Source organism: Amblyomma americanum, chromosome 9, assembly GCF_052857255.1.
Source record: "Amblyomma americanum isolate KBUSLIRL-KWMA chromosome 9, ASM5285725v1, whole genome shotgun sequence".
Classification (NCBI taxonomy): Eukaryota; Metazoa; Arthropoda; class Arachnida; order Ixodida; family Ixodidae; genus Amblyomma; species Amblyomma americanum.
This window is the reverse complement of record NC_135505.1, coordinates 27,639,026-27,666,136: the sequence shown is the minus strand read 5'-3', so window position 1 is coordinate 27,666,136 and position 27,111 is coordinate 27,639,026. Positions and strand designations below refer to the sequence as shown.

The following is a 27,111-nucleotide window of genomic DNA, read 5'->3' as shown; positions in this document are numbered from 1 at the left end:
AGAAAATTTTTGAGCAGCCGGAAGGTTGAGGACCTTGCGGTATTTAAGAAATATAGGAACAAATTGACTAAAAAACTGAGGTCTGCACGAACAGCCTATCACGTGTCACTTCTAGATGTTAAGAATGCTCGAAATGGTGTACTATGGTCGAGATTAAATACACTTCTGCAGCGGGAGAGTTCCCGCACTGCATTAACAAAATTAAATATTGATGGATAGGAAGTTTCTGGCATTGAACTGGCTAATGTATTCAATACTTTTTTAACGAGCTTGGCTACCTGTGCTGTAACACTTGCTGCCGGATCTGACGCTTGCAAATATGTTCGAATTCAGAATGATGAAACAATTTTTCTGCATCCAGTCACGGTAGACGAAGTAGTGTCGGTGATAACAAATCTTAACAATAGCAGTAGCTGTGATATTGATGATATCCAAATACGGCCAGTCAAGCATGTAGTTGACATAATTGCTCCCATACTTGCTCACATCTTTAACATCTGTTTAGAAACTGCAGTTTTTCCGGAAAAAATGCAATTAGCAAAAGTTGTTGTTCTTTACAAAAAAGGAGATCGCAACGCCCTCGCCAACTACAGACCAATCTCTATTTTGCCAGTGTTTTCAAAAGCATTTGAGAAAATGCTCCATCTAAGAATGTCAAATTTCATCCATAAATTTAACTTGCTAACACCATTTCAGTTTGGCTTCTGCAAAAGCAAATCAACGGAACTTGCATTACTCCAACAAAAGGAATATATAATAAAGCAACTTGAAAACAATGCTATTGTCATTGGTGTATTTGTGGACTTCTCGAAGGCTTTTGACCTGGTAAATCATAAAATCTTACTAAACAAATTACACTACTATGGTATCCGAGGAAAAGCACTCTCATTGTTAAGTTATTTGTCGTTTAGACAGCAAGTGGTGTACATAAATGGTATACGGTCTGAACCGAAGCCGCTCTTCTGCGGTGTCCCCCAAGGCAGTACGCTAGGGCCTCTACTCTTCAATATTTACCTAAACGATATTGTCAACATTAGCGATAATACAAAGTTTTTCATCTATGCTGACGATACGAGCGTATTTTTTTCGGGTGAAAATGTTCATGAACTTATCAAACAATGTAATGCCACAATGAGAGCCCTTGAGGTCTGGTCTGCAGTTAACCTGATGCAAATAAACGAGAGTAAGACCAAAGCTGTCATATTTAGGCCGAAAAATAAAGTTATCCCACCGCACGATAATATTATATTAATCTCGCGGGCTGTAGAAATTGTTGAGCAGTTTAAATGCCTTGGGGTCATATTTTCTGCCAGTATGTCATGGGATTATCATGTCAATTATATCTTGAAAAAAATAGCTCAAATCACTGGTGTTATAGGCCGTCTAAAATACATACTTCCCACAAAAACTAAGATGCTGGTATACAATTCAATATTCAACTCACATTTAAACTATTGCCAGTTGGTGTGGGGCACTACAACATTCACTAACCTTGAACGTATTCATTTAATGCAAAAAATATATCTCCGAAATGCATATAATTTACCGTTCCGACATCCAAGTGCAGCTTTCTTTTGTCATTCCAGAGTTATTAAAGCACATAATCTTTATAAATATCGCCTCAGTGTTACTTTTAAAACAGAAATCAAGAAGAATGTAACAAATCTTAAAAATTTAGCAGAACTAAGGAAAAAAGAATCAGTCTATCCAACAAGACGTGGCGAAGAATGGACAGTGCCAACACCTCGGCTAAAACTTGGTAGGGAAAGCCTTCAGTACACACTTCCATCTCTTCTAAATAGGTATATCCACATTAACCTCGATTTTTTTTTTTTTTCACGTCGTGAACTACATAATTTGTTTTTGAATAACATTGTTTAAGTTTCATTATGCATACATATTGCTGTTTCGTGTATTCTCCGGTGCTTCCTTGATGTGCTTGTTTTTTTTTTTTAAATTGTATAAACTCTTGTGTTGCCTCCCTGTCAATAATTAGGATTGTTGACTCGTCAAGCTGCCCAAGGGCAGCTTTTTTCTACGATTCCTCCATCTGTAGTGCTAGATGGGAAATAAACTTTGATTTGATTTGATTTTGACGTCCGCCAACACTGGTATTACTATGTTGCCAAAAGCTTAACTATCCTCAAAAACCCCTGTTTAAAAATAAGTGGCGCGCTTCGCTCAAACACCTGGTACATACCATTTCACGCGACTAACTAATTTCATTCCCATTATGTGTGTTAGCTGCACTTTGATAGGTTTGTCTCCCAGATGCACTGCCTCCTCTCCTGTGCGTTAACAGCTCGTCGGGTAACTAGTGCTCTGCGTCTCCTACACAACTCCATTTGAAGCTCTTGATTTCAGCAAGGATGTGGATAATTTCAGTGCGCTTCAAATATACGTTGCGCTCTGCATTTTAACATTCCCGTTTAACTTTCCTGGCCGTAGGTATCAACACTCTCTATAATTTAATTTCGAGCGTTATCGCTCCTCAATTTACTTAGACCCCATAGCACCACAGCATGACACCACCTGGCATAGGGCAAGAAAGACCAGAGCACGGAACGATCATGAACGAGGGGAGCTCTTAGTCACAGATGTTGAACAAAAATTACTGAAGCCGGGCTGGGATGATTTCTTCAGCTAACTAGGGGAAACGGCAAATACAGTAGGAAGAAAGAAATAGAGCTTGAAGTTGGTGGGAAGGTGCCAAAAGGACGGCCTATGAAGATGTGGCAATGCGATCTGAAGACAGATAAAAGGGTGAAGTGTAGCTCAAGACGGAATGGGTAATGATAGGATGAAGTGGAGAGGGCGAACCAAAAACAGCAACCGTATTAAAACTGGGCCTGAGCTCCAAAGAAGATGAACGGGATGGCGGATAACAGGACACCTAGGTTATAGGCTTTCCTTAGAAGGCGTTCGAGTAATTCACTTCAATATAGTAATTCAATATTCACACAAAACCTTGATCCAGTGGCTCTGCCGCTTGTCGAAAATGCCAAAAAGAAAAGCGTCGCAATAGCCGGAACCGCAAAGCCTCGTCGTATGTGACATTTTTGCGCCCGGCTATGCACTTATCAGCCTGTAGTTCATCACATGTGATGCTTAGCAGAACGGCGAATAAGAAATTGTTAGTTCCTTGTTTTTTACGAAGCACTGCAGTAGTAGTAATTGGTTTTTATTAAAATAATAATAAATAGGAAGGAAAAGATTTTTGCTAGCCCCGGCATCTGCCATCGATACTGAAGCACCTGAGCTGGGGCAGCAGAAATAAAGAATAGCAGGCAGAATGGAGAAATGAAAGGAAATAGGTGAGGGGGCAGGAAGAGAGGATTGGGGGAAAGGTAATATATACAAACTATTTACACACTCAGAAATGTGTCAAGGTTGTGCGCGCGATTAGGAAGCACTGTGCCTGTAGAAGTTCTGGAGGAAAAAAAAGCACTGGCCGTTGTTAATTGGCTGCACATATGGTTTATACACGGCATCTTTTTTTAACGTTTATGCCTTTTTATTTGAAAAACCGTAACAGATACGTCGTGGTGTTTTAGCTGGATTGTACAGCCAGGCGGACAATACGTACATCATATAGATCAATAAGATGTATACTGAACTCGAATGCACTAATAAACTTTTTATTTATGATTTTAGGAGTCAAGCTTATACTGCGACATAGATAGCCGTGAACGTCGAAGCTGAGCCCTGTTCTTAAACTTTCTTAATCGGCAATGTGGCTTAAAATATCGACCATCAAAATTCGAACGCTTGTTGAGCTGGTTTTTCTGCATTCTCTAATTATATAATATAGTCACTGCACCTGGTTTCGTCGCTGAAATCAATTTAAAACTTTACATCGTTAAGTACACCAACTGCGCCTCTATTTGAATCGTAATAATCACGAGAGACGCCGTTTCATAGAAATGCTATGCAGTAAAGCCAACTCAACAGCCTTCAAATGCGTATTCTGACACTCGATATTTCGAATCACACTGTCGACTGAGAACATTTAAAAACAGGGCTCACCTTCGATCTTGACGGACTACAGCTATGCATACAATCTTGCTTCCTAAAATAAAAATAAAAAGTTTAGTAGTGGTTTAAATGAATTAGTCGCCTAATTATTGATCCATATGAACTACTACCACGATGAAAAATAAAGTTTATTGGAGGTCCACCTCCAGACCCAGCCGCCTGGAATTGTTACCAGCGGACAGAGAATGCACGCCCCCTATTATCTAGGTTCATTTCAGGCGGCTGCATTGCTTGACTGCATCGGAAAAAAAACTCCTTTTTTCACACTTACGTCCTGTAAACTTTCTATCGCGATAGTACATAGTGTTTTAAACACAACATCGCGCAGTTTGAAACGGACAACGAAGGAGACACGACACACACGTTGTCCCTGTCAACTGCGCTGTTCTATTTAAAATGACTCACGAACTCGCCCAAGCATCCGTTTTAAAATGCATAGTGTCCGCTTGGCTGTAAGTGCCAGCTCAATAGACCACACAGACCTATTTCTTAGAGTTTTCAAAAGAAAAATCTATAAAGGGTAAAAAATCACCCTGCATATTCAGGGAGCACAGACAGGAGAACACTACAAAAAAAAAAAGAATGCTCGATTTGCTTTGTTAGGCGAAATGCGAATTCGGTGCGCTAACAATTCGGTTTTCACTTTAGTTTCGGTGTTCACACCCGAGGGTCAAGGATGGCAGTTTTTCGGATATCGATAATGAATTTAGGTTCATTTTTGTCATTCTCTCCTTCACATTCACCGATTCCTTGGAGTGCCCCTACTGCCCCTTGCGCAGGGGTGCAGCGTTTAAGCGACTCCCTAATGCCCTTCTATGGCAGGTGCTACCAGAGGTGGGACTTGGGTTGCTTAGTCTGGCCTACGACCGAGGCTGTTCCCGAGCAGCCTCACGCGATTATTTGAGTTTCCACCGCACACTATGGGCAGGTTGCGATATATATACAGTGTTTTGCGCATTTAGCTGTCCGGGTATTAGAATGTGCTCCTGCGCAAACCACGGTCTATTTCTGCTCAATAAATGACCACAGGGTAGCTAACGATATTTTTCGTTTTTCGATAAGTAATTTAACACCGCAATTTGCCTGGACTGCCCGAAATCTGTGAAAAACTGGAGCCGACCGCGCAGAATTTTCATCGACAATAGCGGGATAGCCGGTTTGAGAGGCTGCGCCATCTGACGAACTGCGAGGCAACCAATATCCCTGCTCGGAGTTGGGATAGGTCTCGCAATACCCTGAATGGCACAGCTTGCCAAATCTGCTACTCCGCTCACCTAGACGAAAATTCTCCGCGCGGACGACTGCAGATTTTCGCTGATTCTGGACAATTGACGCAAGTTTCGATGTTCAAATTATTTATTGATAAGCGCACACTATCATAAGCGACACTATAGTCTGTGCTTGAGCCCGAATGCGCAATTAGATTGAGTCGGAGAATTTTTTACAACCCAGACAGATAAACACAGACCATTATGTATATATGACCACCGGATTGTTGGAAGGCGAGCAGCCTACCACAATAATGGCTTCAGACAAACGGACAGAAGCCATTTTCACTCCCTTATTTATCCCTTCCCTTACGGCGCGGTTCAAGTGTCCAACCATATGTGAGACAGATACTGCGCCTTTTCCTTTCTCCAAAAACCAATTATTATTATTATTATAAAGCAGACAGACTGACAGACACAAAGCGGCTAAGTGAGCGGCGTAATTCGCTATATATACTAGTGCAATAAAAACGCTGCCACTCACTGAAAGCCCTAAGAACCCGATTTTCTCTACTAGAAAACACGGTATTTATGCCTAGGCTTAGAGAAAATGGAATAAGGGTGCCGCCGTAAATAAATGCAGAGCAATTCGAAGAGTGAGCTAGATGAATTGAAACCTTACCCCCGTCACCTCTCTCACACCACCTTCAAGATTTGTCATTCATGCAAAATAATCGCTTTATTTTTCGCTCGGTCTCCTATGACGGCGAGATAACATGATGCCTTTCCAAGCATTTGGGATGCGTGCTTCCTGAGCGGAAGAATCTGTTACCTGCGCTACGCTCAGTCGACCACTCGGCAGCGCGCCTTCACCGATGTGCGCACTGGTTAATTTAAACGAAGCTGATAGCAACGCTACTATTTCTTAAATATTAATAGTAAATCGTGGGTCCCTCAGCAGTTCCACACTATTTCAAATATACACACACATACACCAAATACTCATATACCTAGCTTTGCTAATTTCCGCCTCTTTCGTAGATTTCATAGACATGCAACTATTGGTCGTGTTTACCAGTCTGACACCTTTTTTTCCTCCTTTTGACAAGGTTCGCTGCAATCTAATGTAGGTTGTCTTCCGTGGGTCTCAATCGAGGCTGCTCCCTCACCTTCCCAGGAAGGCCAGCAGGTCGCTGTACGCCGGCGAGTGGAACTGCGCAGTCGAGGCCAGCGTGGAGCCGTAGATGACAGCCATCAGGAGGCACCGGCGCAGCTTCTGGCGGTACTTGCTGCAGCACCGCCAAAGCGCGGAGGCGCAAAAACCGGAGAAGAGGCGGACAACAACGATTAGACAGTGAGAGATTGCCGTATTTAATCACACACTGAACGCACCTTTTTCCGAATAATACATGTCCGAAAACATAGGCGCTGCCTTAATTTTTCCGAATAAAATATTCAGAAAATAAGGTTTGAAGCGATAAAAACGAGCTTACGAGGAGGCTGCTGAGATGATACTTCATCTGATACCACTGAGTAGTCACCTTCTGAACAGAACATTATGAACTCTCCAGAATGTTTCCACGCTTGCGAATATAGTCAACATTATTTATCTTAAACCCAGACACTTAACATGCCCAGCTGTCCTGGACATCACCAAGAGCTATCTGTCGGCAGTCACTGGCAAACAGTGCGTAACTCAACACGGACATTTTTATCTGTGATTGAGGGAAGCCAATGAAAGCATAGAAATGGTGCCCGAAAATGTTCATACCAATGATCCACTGTTCTTTAACACCGCAGAATCTGACATAAATCCTTCCTGCTCTCGGAAAGACAACTTCAGCGGGCCATGGAAATGAATGGGTTGTATTCAAGGTTGAAAATTTATGCCGTAATTTCTTATGTTCTGCTTCATGCAGCTTGCTTCGGCAGCCACATGAACTAGAAGCGTTTGTCCAGGTTTTCTCGGTTTGACTCGTGGGGGGCCCATAATACTGTAAAGAGGAGGCATAACTGCACTTCACTCTAGCAAAACCAACAGCAGTCAGTGTGAAGCCAAGCCGCAGCAAGTTGCTACGGTCCTTAATGAGGCCTGGATTCTATTCATTCTCAAATTCCGTGCAGAGCAATTTTATTGGCTCTTCGTCCCTAAGGATGAGATATATGAGTATACCTGGCTTGTCCTTCGATCCAGAGCTCTTTACTTCAATACGCAGCTCTTTCTGCAGTGCCAAAAGTGCGGCTGCTGGTGTTGAGAATGAGACAATTTTTCGATTTTCAGCACCTAATCTAGCGCGCAGAAACAAGGACACCAGTGAAAGCGCAACCGAGGTTGGGCGCTCTTTGTGTGTTCTCATTGTGTCCGTTGATAAGCGCTAGGTTGATCTGTTGATAGTAGGAAACGAACTAGCCCAAACCAAATCCTTGTTTTGTTCTTATTTCACAGTGTTAAAATGCAATTTTTATAAAGGATCGACTTCAGAACAATTCGGACAGGAGCTTTGTGAAGGGTTCTTAAATTGAGCAGGGCACAACAAAGATGACCTTTAAAAATATGAACTAGTACAAAAAGGAGTTAAGAAGAGCTAAGAACATTGATAAGAAAAGGCGCACAATTTTGAATATTGTAGGTTGCTCGACCTAGCGTTCAGTTGCTCTAATTGCTTGTTTTTACGAACGAAACTACATATCTTACGTAGCAATGCGTAATAACTTACTGGGAAGGGTTGGAGCCAAAACAGATACGAGAATAATCGGTAATTTGTTCGAATCAGTGGTGCGGTTTGCGTATTGGTAAAATAGTCGGAGCGCATATCAGTTTCTCAGCGATATGTGATCGTTATCGATGGACAGCTTACAATGCTACGAATCAGTTTCTAAATTAAAACTAGCACATCGTCAAAAGGCTAAATAATTAGCATTGGGTACAAACACGACCAACCTTGTCTTCTAAAAAAAAATTACACTCAGTGCTGTGCTTTGCGCCCATTTGAACTAGACGACGATTAGCGGGAAGGGTAAGACAATGTGCTGCGACTTCCCAGGCAATGTGCGAGGGCATGCAGGGGTGCTAATACTTCACTACTGATTAACAAAACTACGAGATACTTTCGCAGCGAAAGTGTTGAGAGGCGAAAGCCGACATTTCTGTGTCAATTTTCACTATGCCATGACGACTTCCGGTGAATGTGACGTCACACCGTTCCCATGTCTATATTGGTACCCAAATTATACACATTTAAGAGATCTTAGGTGTTAATTATGCTTAATTGCACATTTTAAAATCTAATTTGACACAAATCTGACGTTTTTCCGACCATTCTGTCACAATTTTCACTATGCCGTGACGACGTCCGGTGGATGTGACGTCACACTGTTCCCGTGGCCATATCGACGTCCGCGCTATTTCGACACAAATTAGACATTTTTGCCTATAATTAATTAATTACTCTACAGTCATCAAACGGCTTCTAGGTTTATTTTTCCTCCTCTAACTGAAACAACCATTTTTTTCTGCTATCCTTTTCAGTTCCCGAGTTAAACGTGTGACCCCCTGTGCGAACGGACGGACGACCGCATGAGCCATTAAAGGCTTTCGCCTTAATAGCATTATGTACATCAGCTTGAACAGAAAGGAAATTTTTTCGCGTATCTTAAGGGTGATGTGAATGCACCCTTGCCACGCCAGCAGGGATTGAAGGTATACGACGAGTATGCCTGTTCTACATTTTGTAGCACTGTGTTTTGAACCTAACGTTGGTTGTTTGTTAATCGTGTCAGATTTTGAAGCACGGAGTGTATAATTCGTGTCAGTAAAATTAATGATGATGTGGCGCGCAGTGGTACCAGATGCGGTGCGGCCAAATTTATTTGAGAGTGCCCCAGCCTCGCCTAGTTTCCAGCAAAGCGCCTCCTGCGTTTCCTCAGCTTGCGCTTAAGGTTCTTCCTTCTCTTCGTGCGTGCCGCTAAGGCCGCTACAAAATGGCGCTACAATGGTAATGGATTTTTATAATGCAAGATCATCTATGGCCAAAGAGCGCCATGGCACAAGGCAATTTCGACTACTCAAGGTGGGGTCAAAGACACATTTTCCAAACATTTCAACACAGTGAAGCCGGACACCAGGCAAGGGGAAAGCTTGTACTCATTGCATCACCGGTGGGTACCCGGCAGCACTGGGAATCGAACACCGCACCTCCCGCATGTGAGGCGGGATGCTCAACTACTTGGCGACCGCTGCGGTCGTGTTAGTAATATTCCAAGAACCTTTATTAAGTTTTACTATTCTTGTACATTTATAAAGCTCTGGTGGCTTTACAACGCAATTCTGTTCCGTTTCCTGTCATTTCAAGTATGTTCCTAGCGCTTAAGTTAAGGACAACGCAGCGAGCGATGGAAAGAAAAATGATGGGTGTAACGTTACGAGACCGGAAACGGGCAGAGTGGGTGAGGGAACAACGTGGGTTAAGTACATCCTAATCGAAATGGTGAGGAAAAAATGGGCTTGGGCAGGGCATGTAATTCGAAGGCAAGATAACCCCTGGTCCTCAAGGGTGACGGAATGGGTGCCGAGAGAAGCAAACGTAGCAGGGGGCGGCAGAAGGTTAGGCGGGCGGATAATATTGAGACGTTCGCGGGTATACCGTGGGCGCAGCTGGCAAAAGACAGGGTTGATTGGAAGGACATGAGAGAGGCCTTTGCCCTACAGTGGGTGCAGTCGGGCAGATGATGATGATGATGATGATGATGATGATGATGTGTTTATAAAGAACACACGCATCAGTTATGTAGCATTGAGAATTATTAATGTGTTTCATATACGAAAGGGTCGAGACGACAACCGTGCGGAACTCCACCGTTTGTCGTTCATCACGAAGACACTCGTTAATTTGCAGTTACGCAGTGGCTGTTCCTCGTATTGCGTTTTTTCAGGTTAACGAATAAAAACACCAACTGTGCGCTGTTTTGCCTCTATCGTTAGATTCATATTAAAAAAATGTTTGCGAAACCCAGATAGGCTGATTTTCATTATATGTATCAATACTGCCTTATGTATCCATAATGTCTACTCAATCGCTTCCTCGGGACAGGCCGCCATTGGAACTAAACCCGGCAGCGTTAACAGTAGACCTTTAACCAGTGAAAATAGACTAGCATTGCTCTTCGAAGAATTAGCGACAATTAAATGGAATGCCATCCGGTTTAGTGAGGTTAGGACACATATGGCATATACATTGCTAAAGGGCGGGCCGTACTATTGTACCGTGGAATAGCGGACAGACGAGAACTAGGTGTGGGATTCCACATCATTCTGCATATAGACGGCAGAATAGAGGAATTTTGTAGTATTAACGCGTGGGTGGCAGTTATCGTAATTAGGCTTCATAAGAGGTCCCAACTGAAAGTGCTACAAGCTTACGCTCCTAAATCTGGCGAAGTGACGAAATCATCTAAGGCTTCTATGAAGACGGAGAATCGGCAATAAGCAGACAGAAAACAAAAAGTACATTCTTCTTATGGGTGACTTCAGAGCAAAGGTAGGGAAGAAGCAGGCCGGAGATCAGGTGGGAGGTGAGTATGGCATAGGCTCCAGAAATAGCAGGGGGATTTATTAATTGAGTTCACAGGGAGTAATAACGTATAGATCTTGGACGTCTTCCTCGGCAAACGACAGAACTGGAAGCGGACGTGGAAGTGCCCCAACTGTGAGAGTGAAAACGAAATAGGCTTCATACTATGCTCCCACCCTGGTATCGTGCAGGATATGGAGGTCCTCGGAATTAAGCGTTATAGCAGCCACAGCATGGTAAGATCTCTATTTTACCTAGACTTGAAAGGGTAACGGATAAAACTAGTGAAGCGGACGCCTATTAATGAACTAGCGGTAAGAGGGAAAGTAGAGAAATCAGGATACAGCTTCAGATCAGTTATTAGGATTTGACTGAGGACGACGACCTTAATGTTTATCCTATGAACAATTATATCACAGCTATCATTAGAGAGTGTCCTGCAGAAGTAGGCGTTAGGACGGCCCGGGAAGATACCTGCTAGTTCTCTCTGGAGTCGAAGAAACATGATTTCAGAAACGACGAAGCATGAAAGTATAATACCCGTATTTGTTCCCTCCCCCACTCTGCCCACTTCTGGTCCCTTAACATTACACCCATCATCTTCCTTTCCATAGCTCACTGCGTTGTCCTTAACTAAGCTGAACCTTTCCTTGTTAGCTTCCACATTTCTGCCCCAAAGGTGAGTACCGGTAACATAAAGTGTCGTATAGTTCCCTCTTTAGGGATATTAATAAACTGTAATTCATGATTCAGAGAACCGTCCATATGTGCTCCACCTAATTCTTATTCTTCTATTGATTTCCCTCTGATTATTCGGATCAGAGGTCGCTACCTGCCCTAAGTAGATGTATTCCCATACCACTTCTAGCACCTTGCTACCAATTGTGAACTGCTGTTGCCATGCGAAACTGCTGAACTTTAAATTGTCTGGTCTAAATGATAATTTTTAGACACTCAGTTCAGCTCTGTCTTTCTAATTCATTGATCGTGCTTTGCAGTTCATCTCTTGAGTAACTTGTCGAAGTTATGTCATCAGCGAATCGCTGATTAAGCATTCCTCTTAACTCTTATACCCAGCTGTTCAAATTTCAGGCCTCGAAATACCTCCTGTACACAAGGGGTGAATAGAATTGGCGAGATCTTGTCGCCCTGCATCGCGCCCTTCCTTATTGGAATTTTGTTGCTGGCTTTAGGGAGGACTTTTGTGCATCTGCGTACATACTGAAATGCCAGAAATACGAGGCAAAGCATGAAATCGTTGAGGATCATACAGTGCAGCAAGCGCTAAATCTTGGATGAAGCCGGTCCTACGGCAAATTCCGAAGCCGAATGATGTGCACGGCTACCTGAACAGCAACAAGGATTAGCGCCAACGTCAGTCAGCCAGTCCTGTGAATATAACTAGGCGCCAAAGCGAAACAGAGTGGCGAAAACAGTATTATCTTGCCTAATGTGTTGTGGAAACAGTTGAAGACCGAGAAATGCGAACAAGAGCGAGAAAGAAGACGCGAATGATAAACCCGCCTGAGGAACGTGCAGTAGAGATGCCTGTAGAAGTGTTCGGCTTTAACGGACGCCGAACAGAGCCAGTGGCTACTCGAATCACAAGAAGCAGCTCAGGCGACTTATAGAAAAAGGAGAGCCGAGAAATGACTGCAGGAATATTTGGGTGCACCTCGAATTTAAGCTTACAAAAAGCTCACGAAAGTTGAACAAAGCTCAACAATGGCAAAAGCGTCGCACTTAGCTTAAACAGGTAAGTCGGGAGCCAGCATTTTTTCCAGAAGTGAAACTGTGCAACGATCGAGCATAAAGGCGGTGTGTGCACAGATAATTTCTTAATTCAATGCTGTATGTTTGGTGCACTAGAGTCGTGTGAGGTTACTGGAAACGAAAAAAATTGCACTGAGCTTTCACGTCTAAAGAGCGTATGCTTTTCAGGTCTTTTTATCATATGTATCCATTTTCATGTGAACGTTAACAAGCTATGGGCATATAACAACATGGGGGATTGCCACAGAAAATAACTACGCTACGGGCATATATACACATGTGGGAAGGTAGCTATTATCACAGGAAATAACTGCGCTACGAATGCCGAGTTTAAACTTTGTGCTCCTCGAAAAGAATGTTTTGCTAACTGGTTGCCGATGCACGACAGCTTCTACGACCACGTGAAACTAGAATCAGAAAATGTACAGATGCCAGTTCTATGAAATATACAATGCAAAAGAACACTTATCAAAGCTTAGGACCTCCATATGAAGTAAGATGCATGGCGACTACACTTCCAAGCCAAGCTGATGTTCCACGGCTGTGTAGTGTGATATAATTTATTGGCAGTGTTTTCGAAATGAGCTTAAAGATCTTTTTAGGCATCACTCTTACGACAAATTCATTTCCCCGGACTTCCCATCACTTGAGATCCCTGTACGCGTTATACAACTGCTGCGGCCGCATAAATTTAGCTTTGCGTGTCCTTCACTTTCAGCCCATGAAAGCCTTACCACCATCTCTGAAGCCGGCACAGTCCACTGACGCCGATCGCATCGTACACATCTAGTACACACTGTTTTAAAGGCATTCTAAGCATATTCCCGTGAATGCTCGGCCTTTCTTCACTTGACGTTGGGCTCGGCTTCCATGCTTTTGTTTCTATTCACTTTTTACTGCGTCATCGCAGATTGTTCTCACCCTGTAAGATCATTTGTGAACCGGAGGATTGCAATAATTTATGGCAGCCAAGCAGTATTGCCGGTTCTGCTGTAATCAGCGCTATACCGAGGAAAACTGCACTGTTAAGTAATGTGCAGATGTCCACTAACTTCCATCCTCATCTGACATTTTTGAAGCCGTTTAGTAAGTATTGCAGTTTGCTTCAGTCTGGCACGGTCGGGCGTGGCCACCGCTACCCAACAATATAGACATCTCTTTCTCCATACGAATGAAGTGCACCTGAACACTTGAAGAGTTTATCAAGGCGTTTAGTGATCTTGCTTCTCAGCACTTCGCAGAGGTAGGCTACGTACATGTTCTATTCATTTCGCAGTGGGCACAGTGTCCAGAAATGAACCTTTTTAACTGCATTGAAATTGTTGCCAAAGGTCTCTCTCATAATGTCATGTACAACAGTGCCGTTCATGCTACTGGAAGTATTTAACACTCTCTCTTGCACCCCATCCCTACTCCTTGCTTAATTCGCCTCGGATGTCATCTACTCGTGTGTTCTGGTACTCACGTTGCCATTTTTGTAGCGAAAGCTACACTGGCCACGAACTCGCAGTTTCGCCGTGCTCGCATTCCCATCGCGGTCGCACCGCACCACGTGACCAACCGCGTGACGAACCACGTCACAATAACTACCCAGAAAACCAGACTAACCTGGACTTGCAATCAAGATTAACCATGGCTAACCAAGCTATTCCTTTGCTTTCGCTACGTATACCCTGGCATAGCCGAGCTAAGCCAATGCCATTTTTTTTTCTTTTCAAGTTGCGTCAATCGTTTGCACGCCATCATCGATCACTTATCCAGTATAGTGAGTCGATCTTCAACCACGCACTACTAGCGCCTGAATTTTCGCACTCACAGGATGTGCAGGTTGCCCTCGGGCATCACGGAGCACTCGCGCATGCGTTGTCGGAAGGCGCTGCGCTGTCCCTCTCCCAGCGTGGTTTCCTCGGCCGTCACGTAGAGCGAGCTTGCCGGCTCGTCAGTTACACGGCGTTGCACGGGCGAAGGAGCCGGGAACGGGGCGGGGCCAGCACCCGAGGTGGTGGCGCCGGACGCCTGCGACGCGAGCATCTATGAGGGCGAGTCCGCTCAGGCATAGTGGTTAATACGGTTAAGAATTCACTCCATAATGGCTAGTGCGGTGTTCTTGGTGCGCGAATAAAGCTGTAGAATAGTCGGTGCAGGGTACTACTATAGAAAAGTCGGGCTATACGTCAATTTGTACCCTTTTTCAGCGCAGAAACAGATATATAAAGGAGAGAGTGAAAGACGAAAGGGAGAGAGAGAGGTGCCGTAGTGGAGGGCTCCGGAATAATTTCGATAACTTTATGCGACGCGAATGTGGTGTGGTACTCGCCTGGTGTAAACGACACCTTGTTACTAGCGTTAAGTTAGCTTAATTGACATAAGACATTACAGGAAGAGAAATCCTGCAAGGCCTACATTTCATGAAATTCCACTTGAGACATCGCTCCGGGCTTGTGTAGAAACATCACAAGTGGTTCCGAAATACGATAACAGATCAGGTGATGCGAACGGTCTCTCCAAAATCTTATTTACCTTGCAGAAACGCGGCCTAAAGTTCGCATAAGCACAAGAAAACGTGGTGATACTGAGTTCACTATGTAGGAGTAAGTGAACGAAGTAATATAAATCACTTTTGTTTAGCTTTTTTGACTAAGCTCTTAGGCACTGGAGTGCGAACCGTCCATTATATACCGGGGGTCAAGACTACACCTTTCAGACCGCACTATTCATCAATATCAGGTATCAATCAATCAATCAAAGGAAGCTTTATTTCATAATTCAAAAAAAAAATTGTACAAAATATTTGGACCGATAGCCTACATGGCTAGTGTCCGGTCCAATACAAATCAAGTCATTTAGGCATTTAGGCAACCACATAAATATGTAAAGTGAGAAAAAAATGAAAACAGCGAATTAACACAGCAAAAGCATTTAGTGTCCGATCGCATGCAAAAACAAGGCATTTTGGCAAACGTACAAGGAAGGTATACACCGGCATTTTAAGAAACACAGAAACACAAAAAGGAAATCACATGATTACTTGATTATGCAAGAAATATAATTTAGAAGATAGTTTAAAATTTCTGGCAAGCTTTATTTCCAATGGCAATGTATTCCAGACTTTCGTCCCAATGAACTCAATTAATCTCTCACCGTATGTGTTGTGATGGATCGGAAGATTAAAATTACCATTGGCAGCATGTCTTGTGTTGCGAACAGGCAAAGTGAATAAGCTCATCGGGAGTGGAGAGTTAGTTGTTAACATGCAGTTTACTAGAAGGGAGATTTTGTAGTCGCGTAGGGCGGAAAATTTTAGTACTCGAACTTCTTCAAACAGATTGTTACTTGGATGATGCAATGGAGAATATGTTATAATCCTTAGTGCTCGCTTCTGTAACCGTTGCAGAGGTGTGAGATAAGTTGAGTATGTGTGGCCCCATGATTCGCAGCAATAACTCATATGACAATGAACGAATGAGAAGTACAAGCTTCGTAATATGTTGCGAGGAAAGTATTGTCTAGCCTTAATAAGGACGTAGCAACCAAACGCAGCTTTATTACAAACGCTGTTCACTTGATTCTTCCAGTTAAGGTTATTGTCAAAGAGCACTTCGGCATTTTTTCGGAGGTAGCGTGAATCAGGTACCGAAATTCGCATGGCAAATTTTAGCAGAAAGCCAGAGTGAAAATTACGCCTACCGCTGCCCTAAACACCATTCAACATGCTCGTTTATATGACATTATAGAGCCACGCTCGATGCTACCAGCAACACGCCAGCGGTAACGCAACAGACGCTTGTGCTTTGTAGAGAGCGAATGCGTCTCGGCGCTCTGCTTCTACCGGGCTGCGTACCACAGGGAACTCCACTCTTTCCGCTGGCAGATAAACGCGATGTGTTGAGCAGGGCTCCCCGTGTTCGGTGAGTCGGAGTCTGCCTGCGCCCCATTTGCGCATATGGCGAAAGCAAAGGCCCCAAGGCGCACCTGCGTGAGGACGGACGGGTCCCGCGGCACAAGTCCGTCGGGGCCGGACTTGCCCGTGTTGCTCTCGGTGCGCATGGTGCGAGCCATGTCGGGCGTGGTCTCGCTGCGCCCGTCCGGCAGCGCTACCGCGAGAAAAGAGAGCAGAGAGCGTTAAGTGTGCTGAAACAATCGTTCCTGTCAATTTTTTCGTCTTGTGCACCCCGCGAGCCGGCAACGATTAAGCGCACTTGCTGTACAAATCAATTTTGAGGCACGGTACATTTGAAGCAGCAATGAAGCGTTTGAGCAAAGCCAGTTATATGCTTGGGCGGTCCTCAGTTGTAATTGCAGATTCATTGAAAAGACAAGGAGTCACTGAAAGCGATACCCGATATGAATAATTTTCTTCCTAGTGACACTTTTAAAGAGGATGGTCCCGGGATGATGGCACAGTCTTTCGCCCGTGCATGTGTCGAGACCGGTGTGTGTGTAAGCGGATCGAGATAACCATCAATCAAGGCGACGCTCTCGGTAAACCACTTTTCAGCTAGGCTTAACGGATACTGCGGGCGGTGCTACACAGTAAAAGATAAAAATTCCTCATTAAATGTTTTTACAGGAAAGGCAGCAAAAGGTACAGTCTTGGTCAAAAGTCTTAAGGCCGCAGCGTTCAGCGCAGCGAAATGAATGTTGCTAGAATGCTCCATGTAGCGGATCATTAAAAACAGAAGTCAAGCAAGAAGCTTTTTTACTTGAGGAAGAAACCTTCTGCTGGCATTTCAAGGTCATTCGGCCTTTAATAGTACCGTAATGGCTCTGTTATACGCCTGAACCGAAAAGTTATACGGCTGAACCGAAAAGCCTTTGGCCTCATGACTCATAACCACGACTGTTCATAAAGCCACGAAGCACTTGATGATGGATGTAATTTATCCAAACAACGCAGTTGCGGATGTGGGCCTCAGTATAATTTGGAAGTTGTCAGAAGTATGACGCAGCCTCTGTACAAGAGGCGTCGTGGCCGCAAGCGACTCGAGGGAAACCAGATTCAGAACATTGCAGCTCGCAACAACAAAATGCTGCCCCTTTAATCCTCCCTGTCTGGATAAAAACTGCACGGATAAGATGTGGCGTCTGAAATGTCGTACTTGGAATCGACTAACAAGTCTTGAGTTCTGTTTCTACAAACACATCGACCAGACTGCCAAGTAGCGCCAGCACACATCTGTACTCTGCTGGGTTTCAAAGGCTGCTGTGCTTAACCGCTTGTAGAGCTCTGGCCCTGACCTTTTTATTTTAAATTTAATCTCATATCGGAACAGTACGGTCGCCGTTAGTACGCACGAGTGTTTCGCACTAATTTAACTGGCGCTTTCAAACACAAAGCAGGTTACAGAAGTTCGAGGCGTCTTCTTTGCCGTAACTTTTTCAACTTTCTTTTCATGAAGCACTGCCTTGGAACTTTTTTCGGGACTACTGGTTCAGGCTTATCCATAGAACCGGTTTGTCGGTGCCAGAAATTCCTCCCTCCAAATCAATTCAACGGGTAAAGGGAAAGTTTCTGATTTGCGCATTCGTCACACATAATTTCATAGGTTTGGTGCCACAGAGACGCTAACGTACTGCCAGCCCAAGATAGCGGCTTCCAATGATCACCGCCATAATAGCAGATGATAGGTGTTTAGTCAAGCACTATTTAAGACTAAACGCACCGCGTGACACAATGTGAGAAGTTATAATACTGTGAGCCCTCTGTTCGTAGCGTACGCTTTTCAAGAGGCACTACAGGGAAGCCGTCGATCACGCTGCACTGATCGATCAACGATCCGGAGTATCCGGGTTCGAAACCGACCACGGCAGCTGTGTTTCGATGGAGGCGAAACGCAAAAGGCGCCCGTGTACTGTGCAATGTCAGTGCAGGTTAAAGATCCCCAGGGGGTCGAAATTATTCCGGAGCCCTCCACTACGGTACCTCTTCCTTCCTTTCTTCTATCGGTCCCTCCTTTATCCTTTCCCTTACGATGTGGTTCAGGTGTCCGCCGAAATGTGAGACAGATACTGCGCCATTTCCTTTCTTCAACCGCCAATTCAATTCAATTCAGCGTCCAGAGACAGCAAATCAGCTATTTTTCTGAAAGCGCGGAGCTTTCATGCTTAAAGAATATGAGTCAAACTGAGTTCAATGACTTCAGTTCACTCGCGAATTCTGGTAACTCCGATTATTGTGCCATGCTCCTACAGCGCGTTAGTGAGGAAGCCCCATCACAATAACAGTGAAGCAGCATGGCGACCGGTGCCGAGATTGCGGTGTCGTTCGCCTCACATTTTGACTTCTCAGAGCAAAGCCGTTCTACTTAGCAGGTTTTCATTCTAGCCCCTGAATTGAGCAGCAGTGACGTAGTCTCTTGAGTGCCTACATTGCATTTGGGAGGTGCCTGGTTCGATCCGCAGTGCCACCGAGTACCCACCAATTTTGCAAATATATGCATGCGTTCGCAAACAAGTTCTTGGCTTTTCTGGGTTGGAACACTAACGAAAACTGTCTTGAATTAAACGGTCGCTCTGACGGATCGGTATACTTCGTTCCGCTTCCAAACACCGTAAATCCCTCTGTCATAAAGTCGCACACGCACAAAACGCATCCTCCAGGCAGATATCTTCGTTGCTTACTTTGGCGTGCTTAAGCGTGGCTCGGGATCCGAGCCCTGTTTTGGGTGACGTCGTGAGAAGGTGTAGGCGAAAGAACACTTCACAAATTGAGAAAACCAGGTTATTGCACGTCATAACACGATAAAATTTGGCAATCAGGAACTTCATTTGCGGCTTTCTATGCGCCACAGTCACCTTTTTGCGCAGAAAAAGAGCCTTCACAGTACTCTCAAACCCGAATAACTCCGTTAAGTTTGACTGGCTAGACCCGCAACGAATGCGCGACCGAAAACGCAGTGATGTAGACGCGTCGATGTGCAATAGTGAACCGCGTGCTCTTAATGCTCAATCCGTCGCATCGAAGACTGGACGGGCAATTTGGAGGAACCCACCTTTGATGACGGGGTCCAGCAGCACAAGGCAGAGCTCGTCGCAGATGCTGTCCACCAGCGCGACTAGCAGCAGCGCGGTCACCAGCGAGTTGAAGACGAAGCACAGCAACACGCTGCCCACCACAGTGCCGCACACCAGTCTAGTGGATCACCAGGAAAGGCCATGACAGGGAGCCCAATGGCCACCGTGCAGGCATTGCACATTTATTCATTGACCGCTTCGCTTGGTGGTAGTGTCCTCAAGAACACAGCCAACAAGAATATCGCATGAGAGTGTTGGCCGGATCCTGAGAACCCTACTTTCCGCACAGAGTTGTGCGCCACCTTTACGGTGCTGCTCATCGGAAGAGCACGATAGCTTAAAGGGCCACAGTAAGGGGTGTTCCAGCTTGGCTTTAAAAATGCTTGCACTGCGTAGAGTGCAGGCCACCGAGCGTCCATGCCGCGTATGACACCTCAAAAGCGAGCAAGAAATTTACAAAAATTTTTTAAAAATTTCCGCTTTTGCACTTCGCCGCAACGCGGGTTGCCTGGCTTCCGCGCGAAAACCTGACAGAAGACGTCGCGTCTTGAAAATGACGCGGGGATCGCCGCGGCTGCGTTTTTATGGAGGAAAAACGCTAAGGCGCCCGTGTGCTGTGCGATGTCAGTGCACGTTAAAGATCCCCAGGTGGTCAAAATTATTCCGCAGCCCTCCACTATGGCACCTCTTTTCTCCATTCTTCCTTCACTCCCTGCTTTATCCCTTCCCTTACGGCGCGGTTCAGGTGTCTAACGATATATGAGAGAGATACTGTGCCATTCACTTTCCCCAAAAAACCAATTATTATTGTTATTATTACTTCGCCGCGACGCACGGTGCTGGGCTTCCGCACGGAAACCTGACAGAAGACGTCACGTCTTGCAAATGACGTCAGCAGCCGGGGGTTATCATTGGTTCACCGCGCCAAATTCTTTCTGATGTCACGCGCTACCGCAGCCGCGGCCACTGCTCACGCGCCGCTGCCCGCGGAGGCAGGGGAGGGGCCGAGTGAGTGGGGCCAGCAGAGGAGCGCCGCCGTTTTGGTGTGCGAGAAGAGAGTGAAAGGCGCGAAGAGGCGGAAGTTAAAATTTTGTCTGCGTGTATCTCAGCTTTCACAAAACGCATTAATATAATTCTGGCTGGAGGATAATTATGAACTGTCGTCTTTTAACATCCCAGACATGTCGCACCTTTATTGAAACCCCTTTTCTTGGTCCCTTTCTGGCTGACCATGATCCCTAAAATGTCCGCCAAGCAGAGGCTTCCTTGAGAGCTCTTCATGGAATTGTACTGCTCTACAGAAAAATGAGTGAAAGCGCATTTAGACGAAACAGGCGCCCGTGCGCTGTGCGATGTCAGTGCACGTTAAAGATCGCCAAGTTGTCGACATTATTCCGGAGACCTCCACTACAGCACCTCTTCTTTCTTCTCTCAGTCCCACCTTCCTCCCTTCTTTTTCGGCGTGGTTCGGATGTCCACCGAGATAGGTGAGACCGTTACTGCGCCAGTTCCTTTCGTCAAAACCAATTTTTATTTATTTATTCTGGAGACCTCCAATACGGCACCTCTTTCACTCCCTCCTTTATCCTTTTCCTTACAGCGTGGTTAGGCTGTCCACCTGGATAATTGAGACAGTTGCTGCGTCACTTCCTTTTCTAAAAAAAGCAACCAATTTTTAGGTCACCTAGAAACACGCGCGCCAACACAAAACAATTTGTTGCTTGAACATCATCATTATCTTGGCTTGAAATTACATCGCCTGCAAATATCCATTCCTTCTTTTTTTTTCTTTCCATACAGGATGTCATTAACCAGGATGTAATTTAGTTTCTAAGCAGCCCCTAACATTTAAATACAGAATGATATCAACTGAATATATAGCTTGCATGTGACGCCAAAGGTGAACTCCAACTGAACATAATGTCAAAAAAATTGGCCTCCTCTAAACAGCGAAAAATATACCGAAGTGCCCCTTCGTAAATAAAAAAACCGGGCGAAAGTGCACCAAGTTCACACCACCTCCATTACCATTAGCATCATCATAATCATCAGCTATACTATGCCCACCTCAGGACAAGGGCCTCTCCCATGTCTCTCCAATTAGCCCTGCCCTTTGCCAGCTGCGCCCACCGTATGCCCGTAAACTCCTTAATCTCATCCGCCCACCTAACTATCTGCCGCCACCAGCTACGCTTGCCTTCTCTGGGCACCCACTCCGTTACCCTTAAGGACCAGAGGTTATCTTGCTTCGGATTACATGCCATTCCCAAGCCCATTTCTTGCTCTTGATTTCGACCAGGATGTCATTGACCCGCGTTTGTTCTCTCACCCACTCTGCCCGCCTCCAATCTGTTAACGTTACACCTATATTTTTCCTTTCCATGGCTCGCAGCGTTTTTGTTCTTGTCGCTGCGACTGCAACAAGAATGAAAAGAAAGTGCACGGGCCTGCCCACTGGCTCAAGCTGAGCCACAATCACTGCCACGTGCAGACAGGAGGAGAATTGAAAGAGATAGGAGAAGATAGGAGAAGAAGCGACCACGGCAGTTTAGCAGCGGATACCGCCGGTGACAAGGAGCCCTCACCACATGTGTGAGAGCCCCTAAATCCCATCCCCGAAAGGCTAGGAAGCCACGCTCTCCAATTCTGCTGTGTTGTCCTTAACTTTAGCTGAACCCATAATGTCCACCGAAATATGTGCGGCAGTTAATAAACTTGTGTACTTCGGTTCATGAAACACAAAAACCGAGGACGTACAGGCTAATGGTGTTGCAAGCACCTGACAAGGGCCTGTAGGCCTGGACAATGACATTCAGCGGCGAACAGGAACAGTTTTAGAAATTTTGCGCATTAGCCATCCACAATCAAAACACTGCCTTGGAGGCAACTTAAAATTAAAATACACTACTGAAGCAAAGAAGCATAAGACATAAGATTGAAAATGTGCTCGAAAACACAAGAGTGGGATTTGTGTAGTTCGCCTAGGAGGCCTGCACTGTATGAACTTCGTTTCTGAAAGTGTTCGCGTGTGGTTTTCAAGTGCTAAATCTAGAATCACCCGGTATGTGTTTAATAAATTTGGTATCTGATAGCTAGCTTCTGAAAACCACAATTTGTACGGGGCTTATAGACGTGGTAATTGTCTCGCCGGAAATATAAGCTGAGCTTGATATGGGATATTGTTGCTCGAAATCGTGCTTATTTACTGTAACGAGATTCTTTACATATAATGCTAGCTACTTCTTGTAATTTTGCTGTATGGTTAAGAAGTTATACCTGGAAAAAGGTCGGATATGCACTTACAGAAGGATAGGTTTGCTGTGGCATGAACGGCTCGCCTAGCAAAGTGAAATTTTTTTTCCAGGTTTCTGTTGGCCATTGTACTCCATGCAAGTAAACCATAATACAGGTACTAATGAAAAAGGGAACAATAAATTTGTAACTTTACCTTCTCTGGTAACATGTTTTTAATTTGTTTAGTACGCCTACAGATGTGGCTATCTTTGGGCGAATATATTCTCCATGTGAGTTGTCTAAGGAAAGTGCTCTTCAAACATGACGCCTAGGAATTTTATTGGCATTTTGTGAGTAAGACGACTCTTCAAATGTGCCGAAGAAATTGCCATCTACTTTCATGTTTTTTGCTCTAAGTAGGATGTACTTTTTTTAGCCACGTTTAATGTTGGTTCATTTGAGTTCAGCCAGAAAGCCAGTTCTTGTAACCAAGCGTCGCCTTTTCCTGTATGTCCCACAAGTTCTACCCAGCAGATAATACATTAGTGTCGTCTGCATAAATTATGATGTTTTTGGTATGAGGTACGTTAACTACATCATTTATGTAAAGCAGGAACAGAAGTGGTCCCAAATATACTCTTGGGGAACACCAGGGATGACAAGACCCATGCGCGAGCTTGCATTGTTGACTTTAGTGAACTGAAGCCGGTTGCTTAGGCAGCTCTGGAAAATTTCTAGTGCAATTCCTCTCATCCCGCAGCAATTTCATTTCCTAAGTAATATACTGTAATTAAGAGATTCGAATGCTTTACGCATATCTAAAAATATGCCTAGTGTTATAAGCTTATCTGCAGTGTTCTCAACAATTCTCTCCTTTTTTCTAGCCCGCCGTTCTGGCTGAGTGGTTATGGCGCTCGGCTGTTGGCGGTTGTTGTATTTCCATGGAGGCGAAATTCTAGAGGCCCGTGTGCTGTGCGATGTCAGTGCACGTTAAAGAACCTCAGGTGCTCGAAATTTCCGGAGCCCTTCACTACGGCGTCTCTCATAGCCTGAGTCGCTTTGGGACGTTAAACTCCCAAAAACCAATCTCTTTTGTTTGCAATAGTGCAGAGTCAGTTGTTCCTTTTTTTCGAAACCGTATTTTTGTTTCTCAATTATTTCATTTCTACTCAGGTAATCATACAAACGGCTATTTATTATTTTCAGCCACTTTTGAGAATTCTGTCAAGATGAAAATCGGTCTTTAGTTGGTCAGTTCATTTGCATCACCTCCTTTATGCACAACGGTAACACGAGCAATTTTATTTTGCTGGCGAAGCAGCCTGTAGTTACATATATGAGATAATGGTTTAGCGATAATGTCAACTACCGATTTAAATGGTCTTGTTGGGACGTTGTCTACGCCTGGGGAATTAGCATCACCGAGAGAGGTGATGTTGTTAATTACCTCGTTCTCGTTGCAAGGAGATAAAGAAATAGAATGAGCGGATATGCTGCCTATGCAATTTGTCGGGTCCTTGTTATTATCTCCTATATGTGAAGGTTTACCACAGGCAACAAAGTAGTTATTAAATTTATTGCTAAATCTATGCCGCTATATACATTATTGTAAATGTGTAGTTGAGGTTTGACGTTGTTTCTCTTACGCGCAAAAAAATTCCTTATTGAATACCACGTATCTTTTTAGCTGTTAGACTCAGCGAACATTTTTATGTATTACCGTGCACACGCCCTTTTGATATCAGCCCCGAATTTATTTCTAATATTCTTAAATGAACGGAATAGCTCAGCATCTTTTGTCTTTACAGAGACCACAACAACCTAATTTTTTCTTTATTTCTGTAATGCAAGGCCCTACTAATCCATGGTTTTCTACATCTTTTGTTTTTCCGGAAAGAACGTACGGGAAACGGTTGCATATAGAGTCTGTTTATAACTTCCATAAACGCGTGAAACGATTTGTTCGTGTCTGTCTCTTTCATTATGTCATCCTAAGAACATATGTACTGAGGGCAAGATAGCGAAAGTAGGCTAAACTTTCATCCTCAATTCTCCTGCACGTGACCTCTCGATGATCAGAATAAAGCCGCTTATTGTTTTGGAGGAGCAACGTAAAAATAGTCATGTGGTCACTTAATTCAAGTGTTAAAAACCAAAAAAAGTGGCTGCTTTTGTCATTCGTGAAACAAGCGTCTATCAGACTGCTAGAACTCTCCTCTAGTCTTGTAAGAGATTCAAATAAATTCTTAAAATTATGGCAATGTAGTCCTGTTAAAAAGTCAGTCGTGGTTGTGTCGTCAGACAATAAATTAACGTTCATGTCACCTATGAGCACGGCATTCAAGTTGTTCAGTCACACGTAGTCAAATATTTCATCGAGGCAGGCAGTGAACCGGCAAATATTGTCAGAAGGTGGACGATAAGCCACAATGGCAAGTATGCTACGGCAGCTTACAGTTAGCACCTCGAAATCACTGTTAATGACAGAATATTCTGGAACTTTCCGGTATATAATGTTACTCTTCAGAAACAATGACACACCGCCTCCACGTTTCGAGCTTCGAAACAGAGATAAACTGCTGTAATTTTCAATGTGTGGCACTTCAGATTCATGCGTAAACCACGTCTCAGTAAAGGCCAGAACATCGAACTGAACGGAAAGTTCATCCAGATAAAGGGATAGTTCATCCAACTTGTAGTGGAGGCTTCCGGCATTGAAGTGAAATACTGACAAAAAATATTATTAGGCTGCAGAAATTCTTTCACTCGCATGTTAAATGATCCCGTGTCAATGCTCATTGTCATGCTGGGGCAAAGGATTAGCTTGCAAATAGGCTAGTGAAGTTTATCAAGGTCCCTTTCATCAGTTACGATGATAACACCATAGCCAGGCTTCTTTCGCGTGAACACCGTTTCATTTTTCTGCCAGGTAAACTGGTAGCCAAGATTCTTTGCCTTTGTGCGCGTGAGCCAAATGAGTTCCTTATTGACAACTGTCTAGTTATCATAGAAGCGAATATCGCTGTCATTTTTCCTGATTTCTTTGCCGTCAGCATGCAATTGGACTTTGGTTTTCCGTTTAGTGAAGCGAATGAGAATGGGCGAATGCTTATCAGTCCTCGTAGGAAGCCGATGAATGCCCTCAACGTCAGTGTCACAAAGAGGGTCTAAACCATAAAGCGCAGCTAGCTGATTGGTCACAGTCATCAAATTTTCCTCATCTTTTTATTCAGCACCGTGTATCTCCAAGTTTTACCTCCTTCCGTATGGTTCAAGGTCATTCAACTGCGGTTTCAACGTCTGAGTTCTGGTGACATGATTCCAAATGTTCCAGGGGCGTCTTCATGTTGTTTTCATTTTCTTTCCTTAAAACCAATTTACCTGAAATAACCTAGCATCTGAAAAAATTACCCTAAACACATTGAATCTTAACTTAAATCTGCCAATAGAACAAACTCTAACTTTTTTATTGAGTTGCCCTTGTGATTCCAGAACATGGATGAATCGATCGGATGCTCGCAATGTAAATGCTGAAAGTCCACTTGGTTATTGGTTCCGTGAAAAGGGTGCCTGAGTTTGGCTATTATAAGCTCGCATTAGGCAAAGTATAGGCCACCGAGCGTTCATGCCGCGTACGAGACCTCAAAAGTGAGCAAAACAATTTACAATATATTTGTAAAAATTCGCGCTTCTACGCCGCGGGGCGACCAGCAATGTCGGGCTTCCGCCCGAATCCGTGCACAACGCGCCATCCAGCGCTCGTTAAGTCAGCAGCGTAGGGTAACCATTGGTTCGCCGTGCCAACTCTTTCTGACGTCACGAAACTACCATGGGCGCGACCGGAAGCTCCGCCCCACGCTGGGCTCCCGTGCGCGTGGGCAGCCTGAGGAGGGGCTGAGTGGGCGGGGCGGGCGGATGAGCGCCGACTTTCAGTGAGCGAAATGACAAGAGGATAGAGAAAGTGCGAAAACGCGAAAATTCAAATTTAATCACAGATAACTGAGCTTTCACAAAACGCATTAAAAAAATTCTTGCTGGAGGATATTTGTGGAGCGGCCTCCATTGATATCCTAGGCATACTGCAATATTTTTAAGAGCCCCTTTCACACCACTTTTAACGGCAATCTGGAGTAAAAAGGGTAAGTTTCACAGCTGTTTTGTTCTTGTGCTCGGGTAAATGATAACTGCAGTTAGTTTGTTCATGTTCACTGTGCTGGGAGACATTTGTGCACTGTCGCTAGTCACTGTGGTAGGAACATATGCGCACGAAAAAGAGT

The 27,111-nt window shown here is 44.4% G+C and overlaps 2 protein-coding genes across 2 annotated transcripts in view; both read right to left on the bottom strand.

The window, feature by feature from the left end:
* The window catches only part of LOC144104433 (solute carrier family 13 member 2-like), a 46,529-nt gene extending 31,937 nt beyond the window's left edge, over positions 1-14,592 (bottom strand). The window contains exons 1-2 of the mRNA XM_077637423.1: positions 14,403-14,592; positions 6,413-6,532 (exon numbers count right to left, since the gene is read on the bottom strand). Coding sequence (XP_077493549.1) covers positions 6,413-6,532; positions 14,403-14,446 — 164 coding nt within the window. The 5' untranslated portion in view covers positions 14,447-14,592. The remainder of the gene's footprint in view (positions 1-6,412; positions 6,533-14,402) is intronic.
* Positions 14,593-16,411: 1,819 nt separating this feature from the next.
* Positions 16,412-27,111, bottom strand: part of LOC144103262 (Na(+)/dicarboxylate cotransporter 3-like) — a 30,527-nt gene continuing 19,827 nt past the window's right edge. The window contains exons 5-6 of the mRNA XM_077636027.1: positions 19,579-19,718; positions 16,412-16,680 (exon numbers count right to left, since the gene is read on the bottom strand). Coding sequence (XP_077492153.1) covers positions 16,412-16,680; positions 19,579-19,718 — 409 coding nt within the window. The remainder of the gene's footprint in view (positions 16,681-19,578; positions 19,719-27,111) is intronic.